At 43.0% G+C, this 22701-nt stretch overlaps 1 protein-coding gene across 1 annotated transcript in view; it reads left to right on the forward strand.

Moving 5' to 3' along the window:
- The window catches only part of SMC5 (structural maintenance of chromosomes 5), a 79207-nt gene extending 59018 nt beyond the window's left edge, over window positions 1-20189 (forward strand). The window contains 7 exon segments of the mRNA XM_005297775.4: window positions 1615-1740; window positions 4479-4574; window positions 4972-5076; window positions 7889-8008; window positions 17519-17698; window positions 17802-17897; window positions 19410-20189. Of these exon segments, the coding sequence (XP_005297832.3) occupies window positions 1615-1740; window positions 4479-4574; window positions 4972-5076; window positions 7889-8008; window positions 17519-17698; window positions 17802-17897; window positions 19410-19547 (861 nt within the window). The 3' untranslated portion in view covers window positions 19548-20189.
- The last annotated feature ends 2512 nt before the right edge of the window (window positions 20190-22701 follow it).

The following is a 22701-nucleotide window of genomic DNA, read 5'->3' on the forward strand; positions in this document are numbered from 1 at the left end:
ATGGGTATTTTTATACTTTGTGGTTTTATTTCACCTTTTTCTGACAATATCAAAGCACTTTAGAAAAATGTATTAATCTTACAACACCTCTTTAAGGATGATAGAGAAGTATGATTTCCATTTTACAGAGGGTGAAACAACAGGCACATTGAGGTTAACTTGCCCAACTTTGTCTAACTTCAGAAATATTGAACCACTTTTGTCCGTAAAACAGCCAAGTTTGCAAGTTATGCAGGTGAACACTTCTGCTCAGGATTTATGGAATATGTTTTTGTCCGTCTTGCTCAACCTCCCCCCACCCTCACCATATGCAGAGCCTAAATGTTTGAACGTATATTACACATGCTTTGGGAAGAAAAACTTCTCCTTTGGATTGAATACCTAGTGTAGAAAATGTCAGTCAAAAATATGTATGCCAAACTCTTGAACACCTGTAAGCATTGAGGTTGCATTTGTCTTAAGTATAACTGTTACTACTACTTGTGTTGTATTATTTAGAACAGTGATATGAATTAATCTAATTACATTGACAGAGAGTAACTTAAACAAGATTTATTGTAAGTACCCTCTCTATAGGGTGGTCAGTATATTTTTAAAATGTGAAACAGACACTTCATCCAGTAGAATACACAAGTATTGAGTCTTTAGTTAACTGTATACATTTTAAAACATTTTTGGTCCCATTTTTGTCCCATGTGATTCCTGGTTTATGTAGGGGTGTAAATGTATGAAAATTGCATGAAAATTGTTTATAATTGACTATTTGTGCTTTTAACAAAAGTGAAAACAAGATCTTAGTCCCTGCCCCAACGAGTTTACAGTCTAAAGAGGTTCTAACTTTGATTGATAGACACATGTAGCACTATTTTTCTAAATTTGCTCTTAGTCATTATTGTGAAACTGTTACTTAGTATCTTTTGCCTGTAATAGTAAAGGTAGCATATGAGAGATGAAGAAAAATACATTATTTCCTGTTTAATATACAGCTAATCTGTTTGTACTGTATAGTTTCAACTTAAATATTCTTCGTAATGCAAATCCTATTTACTAGATGGCTCTGTCATTTCTAGTAGAAAAACTAGTGCTAGTTGGGAGGCATGATACAAAATAAAGAAATGCTACAATAGTACATCTCTTCCACCACCAAATTTTAAAGCAGAGATCTACATCTGGACCTAGGCAGAGATCAAAACTGTGGCTCTTTGTGAAAAACGCATTCATATATTTTACAATTGTGCGCTCAGTTTGATCCATTCACTCAAGATCTGTCATCCCTTTAGTTAAAAAAACAAAAAACAAAAATTTAAAAAAGCCAGAAGAAGATAGTTGTTTTTGAAGGGAGGGATTATTTTCAACCTCTGTAAACAATCTATGATTTCACAGATCAGCTCTCTGAATCTGACATGATTACATCCAGTATGCTAGTTCTAATGGAGATGGTGGAGTTGGAGTGTGTGAAATTGATCATTTTTGTCATTAAACTTTCTTCTGTAGTTCTCTCTCTCTAGAACAATTGAACTTCATGTAGGGTCACAGATAGATTGACTGTAACTGAAGGCAATGGAGTTTTCTTTAAAATAAAACATCTTTTTATTTTAATTTCTTCTATACTAGCAACAAGTTTCTGACTTGGGTGAAAAAAAACGTGTTCTTTTGGAGAAGTGCAAGGGACTGATGAGAAAAGCTAGACAGGCGTGTAATCTCAGCCCTGATCAAGAAATTCCAAAAGACTTTCAGACTGTAAGTATTAAAAACAAAAGGCATATTTTTATAAGGGTGTAATGGTATAACATGAAGAGATACTTTCGCTAGCTAAGACTGTTCATTTATAATATTCAGAACTGTGCTCTTTTAGTGCACCTGCGCCTAAAGCAAAATAGTCCGTTTGCGAAAGCTAGAAGAGTGAATTCCCAATTTCTCCTTGCTTCCTGCCCCAGGTTCTTACAGTTGTGGAGTGCAAGACAGAGCAAACACTTCTTCTTCTCCTTAGGGACTCTACCCTGCCGTTCTATGCCTTCTGCTTCTCGGCCTGATCCAAAGCCCATTGAAGTCAATGGGCTTTGGATCAGACCACTAGATCCCTGTTTTGTTCCTTTGGTTAATCTCTTCCCTGACTACTTTAATAAGGGGCAAGTGCACCCCTTTTTCAAGATCCTTGTTGTATATCTTTGTAATTCTGCCCACTCCCTTTAAAAACAAACAAAACCCACTTCTCAATAAAACAAATCTGGAGTTTGTAAGACATGTTCTTTCGGAAGTATGTTGAGGCAAAATATGTTGGGAAAAGCTTCATTCAGTGACAGGAAAATATTTTAAACACCATAACTTGAAAATGTATTAAAAGTCAGAAAAATGTTAGAGATTCTATCCTGGGATTAATTGTGTGCGTAATATGATGAGTTTTTCCAGGGGGATATTGGGAGTAATAGGCTTGAAAATCAAAAGCAGTGCTTAAATAAGTGGCCCAATTTTCAAAAATGTTGAGCACCCAGCAGCTCCAATTAAAGTTTTGGACACAGAGTTAGAACCCTTCTATAACCTGAACTTTGGACAGTCTGTTGATTGATTGTTTGCACTAATTTCCACCTGTTCCAGTTGCTGTAGTTCGGTGTGGGCAAACAACGGCCCATGGACCGGATCTGGCCCGTGGGATTGCCACACCCGTGGTGCAGCGGGGCTAAGGCAGGCTCCCTGCCTGCCTTGGCCCCGCACCGCTCCTGGAAGTGGCCGGCACCACGTCCCTGCAGCCCCTGAGGGAGGGGGCGCGGCAGAGGGCTCCGCATACTGCCCTTGCCTGCGGGTACCTCCCCCGAAGCTCCCATTGGCCGGGAACAGGGAACCACAGCCAGTGGGAGCTTTGGTGGAGGTACCCACAGGCGAGGGCAGCGCACGGAGCCCTCTGCTTCCTTCCCTCCCCAACCCCACCACCACCCAGGGGCCGCAGGGACGTGGTACGGTCCCCTTCTGGGAGTGGCGCGTGGCTAGAGTAGGCAGGGAGCCTGCCTTAGTCTCGCTGTGTGCTGCTGCCACGCCAGAGCCGCTCCAGGTAAGCGGCGCCAGGACGGAGCCCGCACCCCGAACCTCTCCTGCACCCCAACCTCCTGACCCAGCCCTACATTCATGGCCCTGCATGCAATTTCCCCACCCAGATGTGGCCCTCGGGCCAAAAAGTTTGCCCACCCCTGCTGCAGTTCCTCCCTCTGCTGTTGGCCTCACTTTTCCTGCCCACAGTGCTCCTCTACAGCCTTCCCTCCTTTTGTTTTTACCTTCCCTATCTCCTCTCCATCGGCCTCTTGCCTCTTTTTGCTTCCCCTTCCTCCGATTCCCCCTTAATGCCACCTCTACCTTTTCCTTGACTTTAAAATCATCCTGATTATAAATGCTTTAAAAAATACATGCAAGTAAGCTTTCTTGAATGTTCATCTTGTCTCTGACCTCTCCACCCTGCACGCTACCTAGGCCTTTCTGTTTTGCCTTCCTTTGTTATGTCATGTATTCATTATGATCTCTTCTGGGCAGGAAGTGTAGGTTTGTCTGGAAAACACCTCTCTCAAAAGAAGTTTCCCTTTTTCTTTATTTTTAATTCAGTCCTCCACCTAACCCCTTTACCCGTCATTTGTTTATGCTTCTCTAAAATAAAACTTGGTCTTGCAAAACCTTACTTGTATCAGTATTGCCATTTACTTCAATATAAAGAACTGTTCATGTAACGATTTGCATGATCATTGTGCCCTTAAATTGTCATCTTCTCAAGAATAGGGACTATGTCTGTAAAGCAGGTGCTATATAAACTTAACTACCACTCCCCCCCGGATTTAAATAGTATTTTAAGTTTAGTTAATTTTTACACTGTTATGAAAACTGGTATATCCCATGATCACAAAAAGAGTTCTCCTTGTTATTTATTCTATATACACAATAGGGGAGGGAGAGAATTTGTCAGGTTAACTAATCAAAATTCCCACTTTAAAGGAAAGAAATTTGGGCCAGATTCTCCTTCCTATTCCAATTTAGGCAACACGAAAGGCCCAGAGCCTGGATGTATCTGGACAGTCGAGTATTCCTCCTGTGTGGGGAAGCTCTCATCTGGCATAGCCAGCTCCTATACTACCATCCCCTTTCTGGATGCATGACCAGAGTGCCACTGCACTCCAACAGTTCTCAAGTAGGGGGCTCTTGTGGACCATTGCCAGGTGACAGGGTTAGAGCAGCTGCACCAGGGTTGGGGCTACACCTGCACAGGCAGAGAATTAGGGAGCCATAGTTAGCTTCCCAACAGCCCTCCCTCATCCCCCCCACACCAAGCACTTCTCAGGAGAGAATCTAGCCACTTAAATTTAAATGGATTGTGTCTTAATAAAGTGATCTAATGACTAGCAGTGTCCTTGATTGTCCAATTTCTTGCTACTTTTTAGTCATATTTCAAGCCTCTCTCAACATTAAACTATCAAATGAATAGATTGTTTTGCTTCTTGTAGGCATTCCAGGACCTTCCAAGCACATTGGATGAAATTGATGCTTTACTGAATGAAGAGAAATCAAGAGCCTCCTGCTTCACAGGCCTAAATGCTTCAGTATGTTTCCTCCAGTATTGTACTTGCTTCCCACTCTGTACTAGAACTCTTGGTAATAATAAGCTAGACAGCAGGAACAATGTGCTATAAATGCCAGATTCTGAATCTATTAGAATTTTAAGTAGGTTCTTCCAAAGGAACAGCATGTTCTCTGCCTTTTGTTTAGAGAAAAATAGTTGGGTTAACCTGAAATACAGCCATGGCTTAGTTGCTCTTTGCTTTAGAGAGACCAGTGTGTCCTGTGCAATGTATAAACAGTGCATACACTACTTAATTATATGTAAACAAGTGCAGTGTTTACATGTGTGTATTTTACTGTTAAGATTTGAATTGATAAATATCTATTTTGTCAATTTGAAAGACTATATTTTTGAAGGATAATGCTTTTTCCTGGCAGGTTGTTGAAGAATATAATAGAAGGGCACAAGAAATACAGCAAGTAACGGAGGAACTAGAGGAAAAGAAAAACGAATTGGAGAGCTATAGGCAAAACATTTCACAGGTAATACACGAAATCATTACTGTAGTATAATGAATGTAGGAGAAACATAAATGGGTATATACTTCTATTAAAATGCACCATATTCATTTTAAAAGACATTTCAAGTTTTGATGCTAGGAAAAATGAAACGTTAGCAACTGCTGTATGCAGTAGTGTTATAGCCATGTTGGTCCCAGGATGTTGGAGAGACAAGGTGGATGAGGTAATATCTTTTATTGGACCAACTTCTGTTGGTGAAAGAGACAAGCTTTCAAGCTTATACAAAGCTCTTCTTCAGGTCTGGGAAATTAAGGGCTTGTTTACACTGGCAGGTTACAGCGCTGCAACTTTCTCACTCAGGGGTGTGAAAAAACACACACACACCCCCACCCCCCCGAGCGCAGCAAGTTTCAGCGCTGTAAAGCGCCAGTATAGACAGCACTGGGAGCTGTTTCCCTCGTCGAGGTGTTTGTTTTTTTTTTTAGAGTGCCAGGAGAGCTCTCTCCCAGCACTCTGCTGCGACTACACAAGCCACATTAAAGTGCTGCTGCGGCAGTGCTTTAACATTGCCAGTGTAGACAAGCCCTAACTCAGAGTGTCACTGTTAAATACAAGGTGGAACAGATTGTTAATTTAGCATAAGTAGTTAACACATATTTCAAGGGACCATTCAAGATAAAGTGGCCTGTTAACACCCCTCCAGTCATAGGGAGGAAAGGAAGTCAGGGAAGTAGCTGGGGGTGGCAGGTGTTAGCGGATTACAGATTGTTATAATAAGCCATAAATCAAGTGTCTCAGTTCACAGGGCCGGCTTTAGCAAGAGCGGGGCCTGATTCCTGGGGTCGGGGCTTGCGGCAAGCCCCGCCCCCATGAATTGAGACCCGCTCCGGCCAGGGTCAGCCGGAGCCGAGCCAACGGGGCTGGGCCAGGGGTCTGGACCCGAGCCGTGCCGCGCCACGGGGGCCGGCCCCGCGCCGCTGGCGCCGGCGCGCTCGGCCAGAACCAGGGCCAGAGGGCTGGACTGGGCTGCGCCTCCCCGGAGTCCTCTCGCCCCCGCCACCCCAGCTTACCTGGTGCTGCCTGCCCGCGCCTGCTTCTTTTCAGACTTCCCCGAAGCAGGGGAAGGGGAGGAGCAGGGAGCGGAGCATTCAGGGGAGGGGAGGAGGGGGAAGTGAGCTGGGGGCGGGGTGGAGAGCTGCGGCGTGGGGCCCTCTTAGCGCGGGGCCCAATTCAGCCGAATCGGCTGAATCGGCCTAAAGCCGGCCCTGTCAGTTCATTCCATGATTTTTAGTATCTGGCAAAGTTTTATGAATTTAAGGTCCCAGGCTCATCTTTTCAAAGTGTTATGCAGGTTTCCTTTGATGATGACTGATAGGTGAGATACAGAGTGATTGCTTTGTGAAAAGTGTTCACCCACAGGTGATAGGGTGTTTTTATCTTTTATCATTTGCCTGTGTTAGTTCATTAAAGAGCATAGTGATTGTCTGGTTTCACCCAAATAGTTGCTGTTGGGGCATTTAGTGTACTGGATGAGGTTTTCCACATGTGTAGGACCCATGGTTCTTGAAAGATGTTTTCTAGGGGGTGTTGATCATTGTAGCAGTGCAGATGTGTCTGCAAGTTTTGCATCTGTTCTGGCAAGGTGCTGCTTTGAGTTGGTGTGGCCTGATCTGTGGGGAGATTGCTTTTGATGATGAGCTCGGAGAGGTTGTGGGGGTTGTTTGAAGGCCAGAAGAGGGGGTTCAGGAAAGATTTATTTTAGGATGGGGTCCCCATTGAGCAAGGGCAGCAGGTATAATATGCCAGGGGAGGCTCTGCCTCCCCTAGCGCAGCCGCTACTTCGGGACCCCGGTTGCAGGTTTAGCGGGTGAAATTTTTGCTTTTTATTATGCCCCATGCAGGTTCCGGGGTGACTGAGGAGACAGTATGTGCTCCTGGGTTTATTAATACTTACCCTGGACTCTAGGGAGATTACTGATGAACGCGGGATGCTGTCTGAGTCACACATACCGCCTCCTCCGCCACCCCGGAACCTGCATTGGGCATAGCAAAACCTCTTCTTCCTTCCAGAAGAGAGAAGAAAAGAGCTTTTTAATTTTTGTGGGGCGGCTTGGGGTCTGCAGAGGGGAGGCGTGGGTGCAGGGGGTTCCGGCTGCCCTGGGACTCCTCCGAGCAGGTTTGGGGAGGCGCTCAGGGCTCTGGCTGGCCTGGGGCTCCTCTGGCCGCAGAGGGGGGAGTAGGTTTTGGGGCTCAGGCCCCAGGAGGGGGGGTGGTAAGGGAGGCTCGGGGCGCTCTGGTCGCGGGGAGAGAGGGGGTCTCCAGCTCGGGGGTGAGAGGGGGATTCGAGGGGCGGAGCCAGGGTCTAGCCTCCTTGAAATGGGGCTCCACACCGCCCATGCCATCAAGTATGAGTTGTAGTTGTGCAATGATACCTTGTCTGGGTTCCAATATGGGGTGGTAGGTAACAACTAGAGGTGTGCATTTGGAGTGGGTTTTATTTCTGTATTGAAGCAGGATCTCTTGGATTATTTGGGTGGTCCAAGTGATGCGATCTACTTCTCTGGTGGAGTGTCTGTTTGGTGAAAGTTTTGAATGTGTAAAGGTGTATATCCCAGACTTTCTCTTCAGAGCATATTCTGTGTGCCTGGCTGTATATAACAGTTTTCTTGGTCTGTTTTGGGTGGTTACTTGATCTATGAAGGTAGGTATGGTGATCTGTGGGCAATGTTTAATGTAAATTTCACTGTAATAGTTAAATTTGGTATTTTGTTAATTATAGCTTCAACTGTAAATTCTTTCAGAGGTTGTTTTACATTAGTCTCTTTATTTTTAGGTTAAAGAAAGGTGGCTAACACCTTTGAAACAGCTGGTTGAACAAATTAATGAAAAGTTCAGTAATTTTTTTAGTTCTATGCAGTGTGCTGGTGAAGTTGATCTTCATACAGAAAATGAGGTATGATTACATTTCCATATCTATGAATAATAACGTCTACATTTTAATTTTTTTGTGCTTAAATATCTCAAAATGATTTGTAATTTTGTTCTGGGTTATGAGGAAAGAGGGGGGGTCACCTCCAGGCATTAATTTTAAGTCCTCTTGATCTTTTTACATGAAAATCTAACTTCTCTTTAAATACCAGAACTAACTAATCTATGTCTCAACCAAAGAAAGCAGGACCACCAGCTGTATAACAGTCAGTCTTATCAGAAGTTTCCAAAGCCAGATGGAGCGGAGTAATGCACTTATTTCAAAGATTAGTTTGTCTATCACATTCTTCTTAAGGATGTCTAAACCTTTCTAGATCCCAACTTTCTGGATGTGTATGTACCCTCTCTGTCAAAGCAGAACCTTCTGGAAAGAGCAATGATTGTTGGAGCCACCCACATGCTTCATCACAAGAACCAAGGGGGATACAAGGAACCATGGCCCTGATCTTACCCCAAGTTCCTTTTTGATCACTGCAGTAGATGGAAACGGAAACCTTGGCTCTTCCTCGCCCAACCTTCCTGGTCCTATTCTAGTTCTAGTAGTTAGTTAACAGCTCATGGTTGTTTGCTATTTAGCATTAAAAAATTGCATTGACTTAGTTATTCTATATTTCAGGATGATGCTGCAGCTTAATTGCTAGTCAAGAGCTGATTCTACCCCTCACAGTAGTACAGATTGGCTCTGTTGTTGGTTACTGTTTAGGTCTATCCATTTCAGTCTATATTTGGCAGTTGTTTCTATATTTTGGTGCAGCATCAGTCAGGTTTGTTCCACATTCAGTCATTTGTGGTGAACTGTTATGCTTTCAGTGGTATTTGAGAAGTATCTCTTAGTCTGACGAAGTGGGTATTCACCCACGAAAGCTTATGCTCCAATACATCTGTTAGTCTAAAAAGTGCCACCGGACCCTTTGTCGCTTTTTACAGATCCAGACACGGCTATCCCTCTGATCTCTTAGTCTTGGTTGCTGGTGGGGAAAATAAATATCTGAAATGCCTTGGAGAGGGGCATTGAGTGGAGTAAAATAAAAATGAATAAAATATGCTTTCATTAAGAGAATCCATTTTAGATTATTATTTTAAGAAACATTTGTTACACAGACCTCTTGTATGAAATATTCACTGTGTGATGTTGAACTAAACTGTACATTACAGTCCACGCAACTTACAGTTGCTTTATAAAACTACTGTAAACTACTCAAATTCTCAGTTTTAAGAGTGGTTAAAATAAATAAATAAGTAAAAAGTTGAAGGCTCTTTGATGAAACTTCAAGGGTATGAATCTTTAGAGGAGAAGTCCTATCTGGAAAATTTCTATTTTACATGAATAGTTCTGCAGCCCAGCATCTCCCAGAATTCTTGACGTCTGGGCTGCTTTCCTCTCTGCAGTTCATGGAACCTGATCAGCATTTTGACACCACGTGGTCTGGCTATGCCTTCTCTGCAATCGCTTGTTGCCAGATCCTCTGCCTCTGTGGCAGCAGACAGTAGCGGTTTCATTTGCTCCTCCCCTTACTCCTTCTATTTTAACTCTTCTGCCCAGTTTTTTGGGCAGTGGGGTGCAGTGTTCTCCTTCCTCGGTTTTTCTCCTCTCCCCAGGGTCAGTTAAACCTTTGGCGGCTTAACCCTCCCTGAGACTCCGCAGCAGTGTCCTTTGGCCAGCTCTTTTGCCCCTTATAGGCATAACAGAGCAGCCAAGAAAGTACCAATTCAAATCTAAGCAGTGTTCTGTATGTAAGGCAGCCTTCCCAGACTTGGCAGATAGCAAGATGTGCCCAACCTGCACCCAGCCTTCCATACCTATCTTCATTAGGTCCCAGGGCTATGAGTTGAACAGGCAGGTGGGGTCCCCTACCCACCCAGGCAGCCAGGACTCCAATGGGGAAAAAATGGACCAGGAACCCCAGTGCAGAACAGGGAGAGACTCCAAAAGCAGGGAGGACCCTCCTGACCACTCAGCTTGAGGGGTACATCACATGGGACTTCTGGCAGAACAAAGAGGGGAGGCTTGGGCAGGACTTGCAACCCTGCAAGTTTTAAAGAGGGTACTTAGTGCCATGGGGAAAGAAACAGCACTTCTCATCAGCCTCCCTTTCTCGTGTGCCAACCAAGAGGGTTTTGGACAGCAAGTTCCCCCCTCCCACTTGGAATGAGACCCAGTGGGGGAGGATTCTGAGACAGACCTCTTGAGAGGGCAGTAGGCCCTAAGGAAGGCAAGTTGCAAAAGGCCTTAATAAAGCTGCAGCAGAGCTTTCACTTTCCCAAAGAATGCTAAGAAAGGTTTAAAAAATTCTAAAGAAGCTAAAAAGAAAAAGGACAAAAAAATCCAGAAGATATGAGTCCTCTGACTTCTCTTCTTCCTCCTCCTACACTGAGGAAGGCAAGCTGCCTGGCTATGAAACCTGCTAAGGCTCCTGTGAGTACCTCAGAATAAACTTTTCCCCTCAAAATCCTCCCTTGAGGCTGTAATACCTCTTCATTTCTCCTTCAGCCAGTGATTAGGTATGCTTGGAACAAGCCTAATAAGGACAAGCATATTAACAAAAGCAGCTTATAACTTATAGCCTTTATATCATATAGCCTATATTATATATATATATATATATATATATATATATATATAATTCAAGAACCAAAGGGCTATATTGCAGAGATACAGAAGGTTGACACCACTGGAGCATCCGTTGCCAGGGATTTGGTTATTCCATCAGAAGGAAAGTTCTACCCTAAAGAAATCATGGATAAGAAGATGGAGGCCACTCTCAAAAGGGCTTTGAAGCCTCTTCTGCCACCCTCCAAGCATCTCTGGCACTTTGCAAGAACATCTCTTTCCTGGCTGGAAGATCTCAAAGCCCTTAAGGATGGAGTTCACCCTGACTTTGGTCCACTTTTAAGAAAGTCACCCTAGCAACAGCATTTGTAGCTGATGCTTCAATGGATGCAATGAGGTTCTCAGTCCAAGCTATGGCTTCCAGCTTAGTAGTCAGGCACCACCTGTGGCTTTGACCCTGAAAGGTGGATTCACACTCTAAGCAGATCCAGTGCTTGGCAAAGTTTATAGACTTCCCCCCCCCCCCCTTTTTTTTTTTTTTTTTTTTTTTTTTTTTATAAAAGCTGGAAAAGGTGGTGGCTGACAATGCAGCAAAATCCTAATAGTCCCTCCCTTTCCCACTAAGTGCCCTCAGGAGAGAATATAGACTGGTCTTCAAAAGGATTACCTCTGTCTGCTCCTCATTCTCAGAGTCATCAGCAAAGGAATAATAGTTTCCCTAAGGGAAAACAGTGTAATTGAAGTCTGAAGGGAAAGTCCAGAGGGACTTCAGCCTCCCTCCCGCCAGATTTACTTTGACAAAAATTGCATAGTCCTCCATCAGGAACTGAAGCAAGGGGACAGGATTTCCCATTTCCTAGAAGATAGTTTTCATTGACCACAGATAAGTAGGTCAGGGGAATAGTGAGTCAGGGATACTCCCTAGAGCTGTGGGCACCACCCCATCCATTTTTCATCCAATCACGCAGTTCCAACAGCCACATAAAACGCAATCTGATCCAGAGCGAAATATCTCATCTGCATATGGCAGTGAAAGAGAGTGCTTCCCTCAAAAGAAAGGAATAGAACCTAGCAAATCATCTTCTTTGTTGTACAGAAGTGCATGGGAGGGTATCAGAACTGTTCTCAACCTCAAAAGGTTCAACAAGTGGGTGAAGAAAATAGAGCTTCAGATGGACTGTGGCCTCTATGGTGTCATCCCTGTGCCAGGGAGGCGGCTTCACTTAAGTAGATCTAGTGAACGCATATTTCTATATCCCCATCAGACCGTGCCACCACAGACTTCTGCAGCACGAAACCTCAATACTGACCACACCCATTTGTCCTTTCGTCGGTTCCAGAGTTTTTACAAATATGATGATGGTGAGAATAGCCAGATTCAGGTCGCAGGGAACTCTCCTGTACCCCTTCCTGGATGACGACCTGATCAGAGCTCTGTTGCAGTCGGCAGTGCACAGGGTCATGCTTAGGATGTTGACTCTCCTCCAGGTGCACAGCTTCATCATCAATACCAAGAAGAGTTCTCTGGTTCATCCACCAGAATAACCCACCTGGGGGCGGAAATAGACACCTTGGTATTGAAGATCTACCCATCATTAGAAAGGTTTCCGAAAATCCAGGAGTTGATTTTCTTGCTTAAGCACTGCAGGAGGCTTACCATAGCACTGTGCCTGCAACTGCTAGGACTCCTGGTGTCCTGCATAGGGATCACTCCATGGGCACAAGCATGCATCAGAAGTCTTCAAGCCTTCATACTACAAGTATGGGACCACACTCCAGAACACATGAAAGATTAAGTACGGTTCCAACACAGGTATTCCACTCCTTACAGTGGTCAGCAGCCCACAACAATGTCCACAAAGGCATGCTCATCTGCCTTCCAGATCCTTCAGTCCTTACAGCCACGCCAGCTTGGAGGTTTGGGGATCTCACTTGGAGACCCAAACAGACTGAGGACTCTGGAGTCCGGAGGAAAAGACTCAAGCCTAAACTTCCTAGAGCTGAGAGTGGTCAAGCTAGCTTTGTGAAGGTTCCAGCCCACCCTAATGGGGACTCACATTATGTTTCAGACAATACAACTACGGTCATGCATTTAAAAAAGCAAGGGGAAACAAGGATTCCGGTATCAGAAGTATGTCTTTAGAAGAGAATCAAAAGCCGAGAAAGTAGTGGCTTTGTGGATCAGCACTGAAAGAGTGTTCTGCGCAAAATGGAAGAAAGTGCAGAGATGACTGGGGGAGAATTTGAGGATAGTGGAGTAACTGGAGAAGCAGAAGAGACAAGAGGTGACAAAAAGGACAAGGCCAAATAAGTACAGAAGGGCAGAATTATGTAGAGCTTTGAAGGAAAGGACAATAATCTTGAATTTGATGAGGTGGAGAAGGAGAATCCAGTATGTGCACGTAATGGATATAATGAGATAGGCGGAACAGTTCTTCTTTCCTCTCTGAGTGAGCCACATTAAAGGGCACCTGAACCAAAAGGCAGACTGGCTCAGCGGGCGCAGGGTCAACACATTTGGCCTCCCTTCAACCAAACTGTTCGTGAATCGTATGAACACAATGAGGCCAGAATACTTCACAAGGGAAGCAGACCCCAGATTCATGGACAGATGCCTTATTGCACAGTTGGCCACAGGCCCTTCTTTATGCATTTCCACACTTTCCACTACTGGGAAAGGTGCTCCAGAAAATAAAACAAGAACAGGCAGTGGTAATACTGATAATTCCTCACTGGCCAAGGAGACCTTGGTTCTCAGACCTGATGGAGCAGAAATTGAAGCCCCCACTCCAGCTTCTGTGGAGGCTGGATGTCCTCTCACAAACTTGGCTATTGAGAAGAAAGCACTAGAACATCTTGGTATGTCCACCAGAGTCATTAAGATATTACTTTCATCTAGGAGAGTATCAACACTAAAAGCGTACTACTTTGTCTGGTCCAGATTCAACAACTGGTGCCAAGAGCACAGTACAGAGCCCAGAAATCCAAGAATTCCAGCAATACTTGACTTTCTTCAAGAAGGTATAGACAGAGGCCTTCAGGACAGTACCATTGAGCATCAGCTGTCTGCCTTTAATAGCATGCTGTTCACAGGATCCTTGGGATCCCTAGCAGCAATTCACAGACAGACAGCTTCCCTTAAGCAAGCCAATTAGCCAGACCAGTGGTCAGGCCACTCTTCCCAAAATGGGAAGTTTTGATGGCCCTGACAAGTCATTCTTCTGAGCCTCTGACTTCAGTTTCAGAATTTTATTTATCCATTAAGACTTGTTTCTTAGTAGCTGTCATGTCTGCCAGACAAGGAGCCTTACTGCCTTTTCTATAAGGACAAGGTGGTGTTCAGGACACCTGAATCCTTTCTACCTAAAGTAAATTCCTCCTTTCAGGCCTCCAAAAAGGTTGTGCTTCCTTCATTCTGTCCAAAACCACAGCACCCAACTGAAACAGCGTGGCACACCTTAGATGTCAGAAGAGCATTGAAAAATCTATCTCAAGTATAGAGAATCCATGAGGAGATAGGGCTCCCTATTTGTGTCTTTCCACCTGACATGCAAGGGACTCAGAACTTCCAAGTCCTCCATCACTAGGTGGATTAGACTCCGTATTGTGGAAACCTACAGATCATCAGAGATTCCTGTCCCAAAATGGATCAAGGCACACTCCACAACATTGTTAGCAACCTCCTGGGTGGAATGAGGGCTGCAGAATGGAAAATTTCTTACCAATAATTTCCTTTCTGCTAGCAGAAAGAAGAACAGGAGGACTTGTGGCACCTTAGAGACTAACAAATTTATTAGAGCATAAGCTTTCGTGGACTACAGCCCACTTCTTCGGATGCATAAGAAGAAGTGGGCTGTAGTCCACGAAAGCTTATGCTCTAATAAATTTGTTAGTCTCTAAGGTGCCACAAGTCCTCCTGTTCTTCTTTTTGCGGATACAGACTAACACGGCTGCTACTCTGAAACCTTTCTGCTAGCAGCATCTTCCACAATTCTACCCACCCTGGACGGCTCATGAGTAAGGCTGTTTTTAGTCACGGGTATTTTTAGTAAAAGTCATGGACAAGTCACGGGCAGTAAACAAAAATTCACGGCCCATGACCTATCCATGATTTCTACTATATATCCCTGACTAAATCTTTGGGGGGGGAGGTGGCCTGGGAGTGCTGCGGGTGCTGGGGGGGAGCTGGCAGGCTCCCTACATGGCTCCACACCTTCCTGGAAGCAGCAACATTCCCCCTTCCTCAGCTCCAGGAACCGTGGCCAATGGGAGTTGCAGGGGTGGTGCATGCAAATGGAAGCAAAGCGCAGAGCTGCCTGGCCATGCCTCCACCTAAGAGCTGAGGGAGGGGGAATGCGCCGCCCAGAGCCCGCTTCACCCCATCCTGTGCCTCTGCCCCTTCCTACAGCCAAACTCCCGCTGCTGGGGAGTGGGGGCTGAGGGGGGAACGCGGTGGCCCCAGACTGCCCCGGCAGTGGCCAGTGTGACTGGCCATGGGGTTGCCTGAGCTGCTCAGGCAGCCCCCGAGCCAGGCACACCGGCCACTGCAGAGGTCACGGAAAGTCACAGAATCCGTGACAAACTCTCAGCCTTACTCATGAGTCAACGGTCAGATATAAAGTAGAATCATTACCATATGATCTTCCTCTTGGTCTAATGTACATAGTTATTTCATTATCTCTGGAACATTTTTTAATGATATGCAAGTTTTACAGTTTAGGAATAACTAATCTGGAAGCAAGCAGGAGCAGAAGGGGTGTGGCCAAACTGTGCAGTGCCATAACGCTTGATCCGCCTCTGAGCTGCACAGAGAAGAGAGCAGTCCTGATTCCAGAACTGTGGGAGACACTGCTAACAGAAAGGAAATTATCCTTAAGAAGTTTTCCATTCATTTAAATTTTTTTACAGAACTTCTTTTTATGCAAAAGTCAGCATGGTATAATACACAATTAACAGGTATCTTTTGTCTGCTACAACAATAAAAAAGCTGAGGAACAGAAATGAGTATGCACAAATATGAAATCCATGTTTACATTTGGCTGGTACGGTTCTAAAAAAAGACTCAAAAAAAGAGGAGGAGGCATAATGACTTTTAAAAATTGCTTTTAAACTTATAATCACTTAAAACCAATTATGATATTAATAGAATCTTCTGAAAAAAGATCATGGCTCTTGACAGAGAAATGAAGAATGAGAAACACAGAGTTGTGTTAATTGAGTACACTGACTCTTGGACAAGCGGACATTAAAAAAAGTATGAAGTAGAATTATTTTTTTAATAGCACCTAAATGAACAGCTTCAAGTCCATCTTATCCTAAAATCCATTTAGATGAACAGAAATCACCAGCCCAGATTTGCAGATCACAGTGTATCAATGCAGTATATCAAAACCATTGACTAATGATTGTGGCTTGATGTGATCAGTCAGGTACAATAAATAGGGTCTTCTCTGTGGGTAAGTTAAGAACTGTTGTATTAATTCCAATGGAATACATGGGCCCAAAGAGTCAAAGGTGTTGACATGATCCTGAAACTTCCCAACATTAAACAGTTTAAAACAAGGTTTGGGGTTTGGTATATACAGCAACCTCACAAAAGAAGACACACACACCAGAGGGGAAAGAAAAGATCAGCAAAAATAGAAAATGCAGCTTCTGTTTCTGGTGTTGACTCTCACTGCTGGAAAAACATATTTGGTCTTATTAGCTGCTCTGAGACCTGGCAAACTTGGGGCTGTTTAGGTCATTGCTTTTGACTGCCTTTTTGGTCTCTGGCTGACAGGAGCATTGCAAAATATACGGTTTGGGGTAGCTAAGCCAGACTCTTCTTAAGCAGAAGGCAAAATGAAAGGGGTAGAGAAGAGATGAAATAAGATGGGGAAGGAGAAGGGAAAGGGACACATGGGGAGGGGCAACAAAGTCTCACATCACAGGTGGTGGTTGGGATTTAGCCAAAGCTGGTGGAGGTGATTTCATGTGGGTCCTTCTCTCTGGCCCAGTCTAGTCAGGACATCTCTCGGGATTAGGGTGACAAAAGCTCAGCAATGTTACAGCGGATCCCAAGAAATGGTGAGGGTGGCAGCCATGGAGGATGGTAAGGCTCGCTGCAGCAGTTGTTGGCAGGCAGCTTCTTCAGCTAATTTTCTCCCCAAACTCTCTTTTCTTTTCAAGAACCCCAGAAGGAAGTGATGGGCAGAATAGCCCATCCTTCGTTATTTTGTTCACTTATTAGGTTAATTTCCGACACAACAATTTTGGTCAATTGATTTTCAGTTCCACACTTGAATGTTTACCAGGTATAATCTTAACTCAGTCCTTGAGTTAAATCAGTAGGCCTTTTTGTTTAAATTAATTCAATTCTACTATCTCCTTTTTGCACCTTTTCCCATCAACGTTTATTGTTACAGGTTTTTGTGACATTTTATAAACTTTCACTCACTTTTTCCAGTTGAGCTCACAATTAGGGTAAATTTCTAGGACTAATTATTACAACAGAACCTCTCATGAAACACTAACTTTTGTATTTAATTATGATTTTATTTATAAAGCACCTTGCTGCCAATGTTTTATTTGCTATACAATAATTTACTAACGTGTGTGTGTGTGTGTGTGTGTGTGTGTGTGTAAGTATTTATAAGAACAAAAATTCTAGTAACTTGCCCTTTTTAAAATTACACATCAAATCGGTTAGCTGGGGAATAGGTTAGAGAAAAGTTCTATGTATAAAAAGAATAGATCAATGCTAAGAGATAAACCATAGTTTAAAACAGAATGAAAGAGTTTATATATAACTGATCCTGAATACTTCATTCTCCTAAAGTAGGACATACATAAAATGGTTTCCTTTCACTTTTGCTACATTGTCAAATAGGATACGCTATAGGAAGCTGTAGATGTCTTAACATTTCCTGCCTACTCTCACAGGAGGAGTACGACAAATATGGGATTCGAATTAGAGTTAAATTTCGTAGTAATACCCAACTGCATGAACTGACTCCTCACCATCAGAGTGGAGGTGAGAGAAGTGTTTCGACTATGCTGTACTTGATGGCTCTGCAGGAACTCAACAGATGTCCTTTCAGGGTTGTGGATGAAATAAATCAGGTAAGGTCGCTAGTGCGTGAAACAAGACTTGTTCCACAGGAGTTCATAGAGTGACCACAGGGACTGTAAAAGTATATATGATTTCTTTTTTTTTTTTTTAAAGGGAATGGACCCCGTCAATGAGAGGAGAGTTTTTGAAATGGTTGTGAAGACTGCTTGTAAAGAGAGCACTTCTCAGTATTTCTTTATTACACCAAAGGTGGGTAACTGAAAACTAAACAAAAAGATTTGTGTGTGTGTGTGTATGTGAGAGAGACGCTCTCGACTTCTTTGATGAAAGAATAAATAGCATTGATATAGGTGCTATGTAAATGTCTTCTGGTTTGTTCAATTGAGACTATGACATGGATGAAATAAAAATACTATAACAGGGCAGTTTGTCCCCTTTAAGGATAGTTGTGGCCTGGGCTCAACCAACTCTGTTCCAGGCTCAGCCTCTTTAAGAACAGGCATTCTGGGACTTGTGGTTCCCTGGAACGATTGATTATACAAACAAGCTGAAGTACACACTGCTGGGAACCGGGGGACCCTCAAGAGACAGGGATAAGGATTAAAAGGCAAGCATGTAGCCCAAATGAAGGAGAAAGATAAAGGTGACACAACTTTCCTTAACAGGCTTAAGGAGAGCTTAGGAAGGCCAGTGCTGCAGTCCTAGGAAGGAGGGCTGCAGACAACCCTGCACCTAGGGAGGAAAGACTATTCAAGCCTGAGCACAAGGCTGATGGCTTACCGAGCCTGAAAGGGAATTGTGCTGCACTCTCTGGAAGGAGGGCTGCGGAGAACTAACTGACTAGGGGACGTACTGTCTGTGCCTGTGGCAGCCAGCTGAATGGTTTATATTTGTTCTGACCCAAACAACAGCCCCAAGAAGGAATGTTATTTACAAGTTTTGTTTATCTGTAGTACTTTGGCAGAATTGGGAGGTTTGGTTTGAAAGGACCAATGGGGTTGCCTTCTCTAATGCAGTCTCAGCAAGTACCTACACTGTTTACTACAGGAAATTAGAAGAGATTATAGGGTAAATTGCTTGATCACCAGTTAATGTATTAAGGTAACATTCTCCTACATCCCCAAACTTAATTTATTTAGATGTTAGCTGGTGTGAACCAATTATCTGATTATATGGCAGTCAAGGGATCTACCAAAAAACAACTTTTATTCATTGGTCACCTAAACTTGAGTGTCCGGCATAACTTAAGCTTGGTCTACACTTAAAACTTTGAATGACATAACTGCGATGCTCAGAGGTCTGAAAAAATGAGCCATGTAGCTATGATGGCCTAACCCTTGGTGTAGATGCAGCTGTGTTGACGGAATAATGCTTCTGTCGACCTGGCTACCGTCACTTGGGGAGATGATGTTCCTACAGCAATGGAAAACCCCTTCCGTTGATTTAGGCTGCATCTACGCTAGAGGGTTATACTGGAGTAGCTATGGGGCTTTAGCTTTGCCACTGTAGTCGTTGTGGTGTAGATGTGGGCTTAGAGCGGAAAAATGGTGATGGTGTTTGTTATTTCTACCCTTTCATTTCCTTATCCCAGATTGTCCAGGCACTGGGAGACAGGCATATGTGGTCAATGGCAAACAATGGTAAAAGCACCATGCAAAAGTTTTTTGGGGGAAATGTTAATCTATTTTAACTAATACAAAAGTGATGCTTGGTATAAGAGGTGTTGCTTAGTGAGACTTTTTTTTTTTCATTTTTTCACAGCTCCTGCAGAATCTCACCTATGCTGAAAAAATGACAGTGTTGTTTGTCTACAATGGACCTTTTATGCTAGAACCAACCAAATGGAACTTAAAGGCATTCCGTAAGCGGCGACGACAAGTTGAGCAAATGGATCAGTAGTGAATTCCATAGAGCCTTTTGGAGCTACTGGTCTGTGAGACTGTATTTTTGAAAACAGAGTGGTTGAATCTGAGAGGGAAACCTGCAGAGAACTGACAATGAAGAGCTGGGCTTCTTTTTTTAGAAACTTACCTTCAAATATATGTAATATTTTCTTAGATCTGGTCTAGCCATCTATTCCTTCAAAGAAAAACTCATTTTTACCTCGGACTGGCTGTCTTAATGGGAGGGCCCCTAGAAACCTGGATCTTTTGCACTTTGCTATATCCAATGTACCACATCAGGAAATTTTAGCTGTCAATTTATTTCTTTCCAAATGAGTTACGTTTGGTCAAATCCACTTTTGTTGAAGTTTTCAAAAGTTGTGATATATGTTAGGTTAATACATTGCACAGTTAACTTGAAGATAAAGTTACAGTTGGATAGCTTTGAAGTGGTTCTATTGAAATGGTAACTGTGTGAGTGAGGCAGAAGGGTATCTGATGTCACCAGACTCTCAACTAGTGTGGTGTGTGTGTGTAGCCTTGTATCAGTTTTTTTTCTTGTGGTGGTTATTAAATATAAAATAGCATACACTATGTAACTAGATGTTATAGTATTATGTATATTAAGATTTCCCCTTAAACTCTATTTCAGCAGGGTGAAGTGGATTCCTAAACCAAAAACCTTTACTCACACACCACAATCTCTACCCTCTCTCTCTCCCCTTCCCCCCCCCCCCCCCCCCCCCCCCCCCCCAATATGGACAAATACAAATTGTAGCTTTTTAAACAAAACTTTTACTTGGGCCAGTAGCCTTGTTTGTATTTGTCTTCAAAAACAGTTGAGTTTTCTCTTCTGGAGAGCTACAAACAAGATAGCTTCTGGAAGTAACATCAATCTAAATGTTGTTTGGTTTTGGTGGTGGGTATGGAAATTATTCCTGTAGGTTTTTACACTTGAACTCAGCTATTCTTAACAGCTCTAGTTTCTTTGGAGTGGTTTTGTAGTCCTAGTGAAGGATAGATCTCTGATGACATAGCTGTTAAATTTTCTGGCTTCTTGGTGGGGTTTTGGCCATATCTGATTAAGTATAAATGTTTAACAGTTACAGCTGTCAACAATCTACAAAAACAACAAGGAGTCTGGTGGCACCTTAAAGACTAACAGATTTATTTGTCAACAGTAATTGTGAACTCTTGAAATAGAATGTCATCTGGTTGAAATTCTTATCTGCCTAACTAATCTGTGGTACAAAATTGTAAAAGGTACAGATTTGTATAAAATTGGAAGACTGCTGTCAGTTACCTTTTCCAACTAATCTTTAGGAAAATGAGCCAGTCCCATATGCTGTCTGAAAATCTACAGCAATATGTAACATCTTTATTTTCACCACTGAAGGAGCCATTTGAAGGATGGTATTAGTTTGACTGGCATCTACTTAATTTGCAGTGTGACAAAAGTCACATTTTTAGAAATTAAAACCTTATTTAACAGGCCACTGTCAGGTCAAATTTAGCCCCGGATGTAGGTTTTGTGTAAAACTTTTATAAAGCTAAATGCCAAAGAAAAGGTTTTTTTCAGTAGCGTACTGTTTAAAACAGACATCCTTTCCACTTAAGTATTTGCAGTGTTGTCCTAAGCAAATGAGAACCTGAAAGTGAAGCTCACATAACTATTTTAATTCTCCAAAATGAGAGCAATGTAAAAAAATTAATGAATAGCATAAACAGCAAAACATAAACTAGATTCTGGAAAATTCAGTTCTAAAATGTCCTTAATTTTTAAAAATAATACCTTTTGACTGGCCTTTTAATAAGAAGGGTGGGACTGAGGGAGTTGGTAAAGGATTAGAGAACTGTACACCTCTATAACTGGCTTGAATCCTGGTCATTGTGGATCAAAAGTAATCAACAGACATCAGCCCTAATGTGAAATTAATTCTTGGAATTAGTGAATTCCTTGAGGACCAGTGTCCATATACTAGAAATCCTATTTGGTAGAGGGACTGAATGAGTCCAGAGACTCATTGTGTGCAGTACATGCCTGCAGTGGTATATGCAGGAAGCCTCCCATTGACTTCAGTGGGGCTCTGTATGGGCATACGGGTCTGTCCTTGCACCTCATCAGAAGATCAGGCTTTTAAGCTTAACCTTTGGTAGTTACACATGGTCTGTCTCCCCAGGACTGAGTTGACCTTCCCCAAATATTGAATTTACTTGGTTAAAAACAAATGTGCAATCTTGCTTACCCTTTGAAGATCATTGTAAGAGGGATGCCATTTCTACTCAGTGCCTATGTGGATTAAGCTACACATTGAGACATGTTATACGTACATTAGGGTGACAGAAGCTGAGGGGCTTGAGGTTTATTCTTCTAGGGCTATGGCAACAATTGATAGCACAGCTCTACAGCCAAAATGCTTCTGAAATAAATGTAGTCAAACTTTACTAATTCTGGGTCACTGAGAACGAAAATGATGCTTAAAATTGTTGATTGGCTCTAGTTTTCAAGATATGCTATTGGGTCAGTATATACGACCCTTGACTTGGGAATGGTGGAGGATAAGTGAGTTATAAAGGGAAGGGATCTCAATTTAAACCAGAAATGACTAAAATACATCTTTGACTGGATCTATGAATAAATCTATGACTGGGTTTGGACAGTACTTGCTTTTTAGGCAAAACAATGAATGATGCAATCTGAAGCTGGCATTGCGTCATCCATGATATGAATTGCATCATGTTATTCCTAGAAGTCATGGATGATGCAATCATAACAAAGCTTACATCACTCTGCTGAACAAATTGCCCTATATCAGCTCTAGAAATCATACAGTGTCGTGCTCTCTTATTTGTCAGTGTTTGATTTTGCAAAGGGACATATTTCTGTTTAGCCAAAGTGAGCAGAGATGCCTCGTACTTCTGTGAACAGTGCAGATAACTTCTGCTATGTTTGTGGTGAAGTGACTTTTGCATCACAAAAGCGCAGTATAACCACTATTGTTAAGAAAGCCTATCACCTTTATTTTGGCTGCAAAATTGGAGATCAGGACAAGAGGTGGGCTCCACACATATGCTGCAACACTTGTGCAACAAATCTTCGCCAGTGGTTGAACAGGAAAAGGAAATCTATGCCTTTTGCAGTGCCAATGATTTGGAGAGAGCCAACAGAT

The sequence above is a fragment of the Chrysemys picta genome, chromosome 6, assembly GCF_011386835.1.
Source record: "Chrysemys picta bellii isolate R12L10 chromosome 6, ASM1138683v2, whole genome shotgun sequence".
Classification (NCBI taxonomy): Eukaryota; Metazoa; Chordata; order Testudines; family Emydidae; genus Chrysemys; species Chrysemys picta.